The 2,248-nt window shown below is 45.5% G+C and overlaps 1 protein-coding gene across 1 annotated transcript; it reads left to right on the forward strand.

Annotated features, from left to right (window-relative positions):
- The first annotated feature begins 266 nt into the window (after positions 1-266).
- On the forward strand, positions 267-1,886 carry LOC149163602 (protein NODULATION SIGNALING PATHWAY 2-like). The gene has a single exon (XM_089429200.1). The coding sequence runs from the start codon at positions 267-269 to the stop codon at positions 1,884-1,886; it is 1,620 nt and encodes a 539-aa protein (XP_089285326.1).
- The last annotated feature ends 362 nt before the right edge of the window (positions 1,887-2,248 follow it).

The raw sequence follows: 2,248 nt of genomic DNA on the forward strand, positions 1-2,248 counted from the left end.
TACAAGGCTTACCTAAATTCTACATTAAAAGTCAAACTCCAGGCTTGTCGTCTTGTTCACCATGATAGAATATTTTTTATAAATGGACCGTTATTTATCAGGTTGCAACTCTCTTTCTTCAGCCATATGCATCGCATCGATACAATGCTTTTCCCAAAAATCGTTATTTATCATGCTGCAATGTAAGTGTTTGAGGCAGGAAAGTCTCTTTCTTCAGCCATCGGATCGAGAACAGGAGTTTTAATTTTTACAGAATGGAAGGTACAATGGGAGCATCAGGGTTTTGTGAACAAGAGTGGGATCATATATTCAGTAACCTGCCGGATGTGGATTGGGATTGTAATACTAATAATAGTACTCCATGTACAGCAGAACAGTTGGACGCAGATCTCGATGCAGCCGAGTGGCCGTCATGGGATGATTTAAACATCAATGGCTACTCCCTTAATAATGTGTCGTTGCCAGCAGACTTGCAGACAGTCGAAGAGTATTTAATGGATGAAGCGCTGCAAGATGACAATAATGACATGGAGCAAGAGCTATTATCCAGTCCTACAAAAGATGCCATGACTGTCTTCCAATGCTCAATAGACAGTAGTGCAAACCCACTCACTGTTGACCATCCTGCTGGGAATCAACTGGTTGAGACAAACAGCAGCAGCAGCCAGTCAAAATCAAAGGTGACAGACTATGCAAGCTCGTCCTCTGTGGATGTGGGTGATGGCAACCTCGAATACAAAGGATTGAGGCTCTTACATCTCTTGACAGCATGCGCAGAGGCGATGTCGGAGGGAGCAGAAGATCTGGTGGAGGTCATCCTCCGCAGGTTACGAGGCCTTGTTTCTTCCACGGGATCCACCATGGAGAGAGTCGCGTACTATCTCTACCGTGCTCTGCTTCACTCTAATGTCGATTCACTCGCCCATCTCATGGAGCCCAATGATGAGACCAGTAACGACAATTTTTTGGGAGCTCTGCAACTGCTGCATGTAGCTTATCCCTACGTACGAATACCTCACTTCACTGTTAACCAATGCATTTTGGAAGCAGTAGCGGGCGCTGGCTGTACTAATAATAATGTGAGAATCCATATTATTGACTTCGATATCATGGAGGGCATGCAATGGCCGCCATTAATGGAGTCGTTGAAGAATATTGATGTTGCTCACTTGAAAATCACAGCAATCAAATGGGCAGACGAGGAGAAACAGGAGGAGAGTGTGGTGTACTGTGGACATACCGGCAGAAGGTTGTCAGAGTACGCAACCTCTGCGGGGATCCCATTTTCGTTCCAAGAAACGGATTTGGAAGGGCTCAAGGACATCCTGTCGTCCGAAGAGGGGGAGATTGTAGTAGTGAACTGTATGTGGCAATTGCCTCACATGCTCAATCTCAGAAATAAATCACACTTACTGCAATTCCTCGTTGGCGCGCGACGCCTGAATCCAGTGGCTGTTACGCTCGCGACGGGTTCTAGTGGCACCGAGAGTAGCACTGCCAACTTCCTTGAGAGCTTCGTTCGTCGCTTGGAGGAGCTGTGCGCCATTTTCGACTCGGTTGAAGCTGGACTGCCACAACATGAACTTGCAAGTGCGATGGTGCAGCGCATATTCTTTGGGCCAGCCATGTCGAAGAGAATTATCAGTAGTGTGCGTGGAGATCATAGCCCCGCGGATATCACAGAATCCAACTTTGTTGACCTTCCGCTCAATTGTGGCTGTGGGGAAGGAAGTATAAGTAATGAGAACATGATTTATGCAAAATATATTTTGCTGTTGAGCCGCGGTAGCGGATGTTACGAAGTAGAAATGGTGGGTGATCATCGACTGGTTCTGAAATGGGGTTCCACCCCTTTGGTGTGGGTTTCAACATGGAAATCACAATGAAGTAGAAAAGTTGGGCGATTATCTACAGCTTCTAAAATTGGGTTCACCCCTTTGGTGTGGGTTTCAACCTGGAAATCATCCGGACGGAACAAATTAGCAATGTAATGTTAGTGGAAATTTGTTTGGGATGAGGGGTTGGCCCATATTGCGGATATTCTCGGAATATGCAATCGGGATACGAATATGCAACCATTCCATCATTTTGATAGTAATCCATAACTACACTTGCGTAATTTGGGTAGTTTGAGGTGAGCTTCCCATTGCTTGATTCGAATCAGACATCCATCTTTGCCCTTTGTATTCACACGCCGGAGCGGCCTGGGATATATGCATTCAAAGTATTTTGTTAATTTTGTATTAAA

This window comes from Pinus tabuliformis, chromosome 5_1, assembly GCF_031772625.1.
Source record: "Pinus tabuliformis cultivar Carrire ecotype Pingquan chromosome 5_1, CPIR1, whole genome shotgun sequence".
Lineage (NCBI taxonomy): Eukaryota > Viridiplantae > Streptophyta > Pinopsida > Pinales > Pinaceae > Pinus > Pinus tabuliformis.

Bases quoted from the DNA above. Each gene is read 5' to 3' on its own strand.
- LOC149163602 (XM_089429200.1), top strand. From the start codon at position 267: ATGGGAGCATCAGGGTTTTGTGAACAAGAGTGGGATCATATATTCAGT.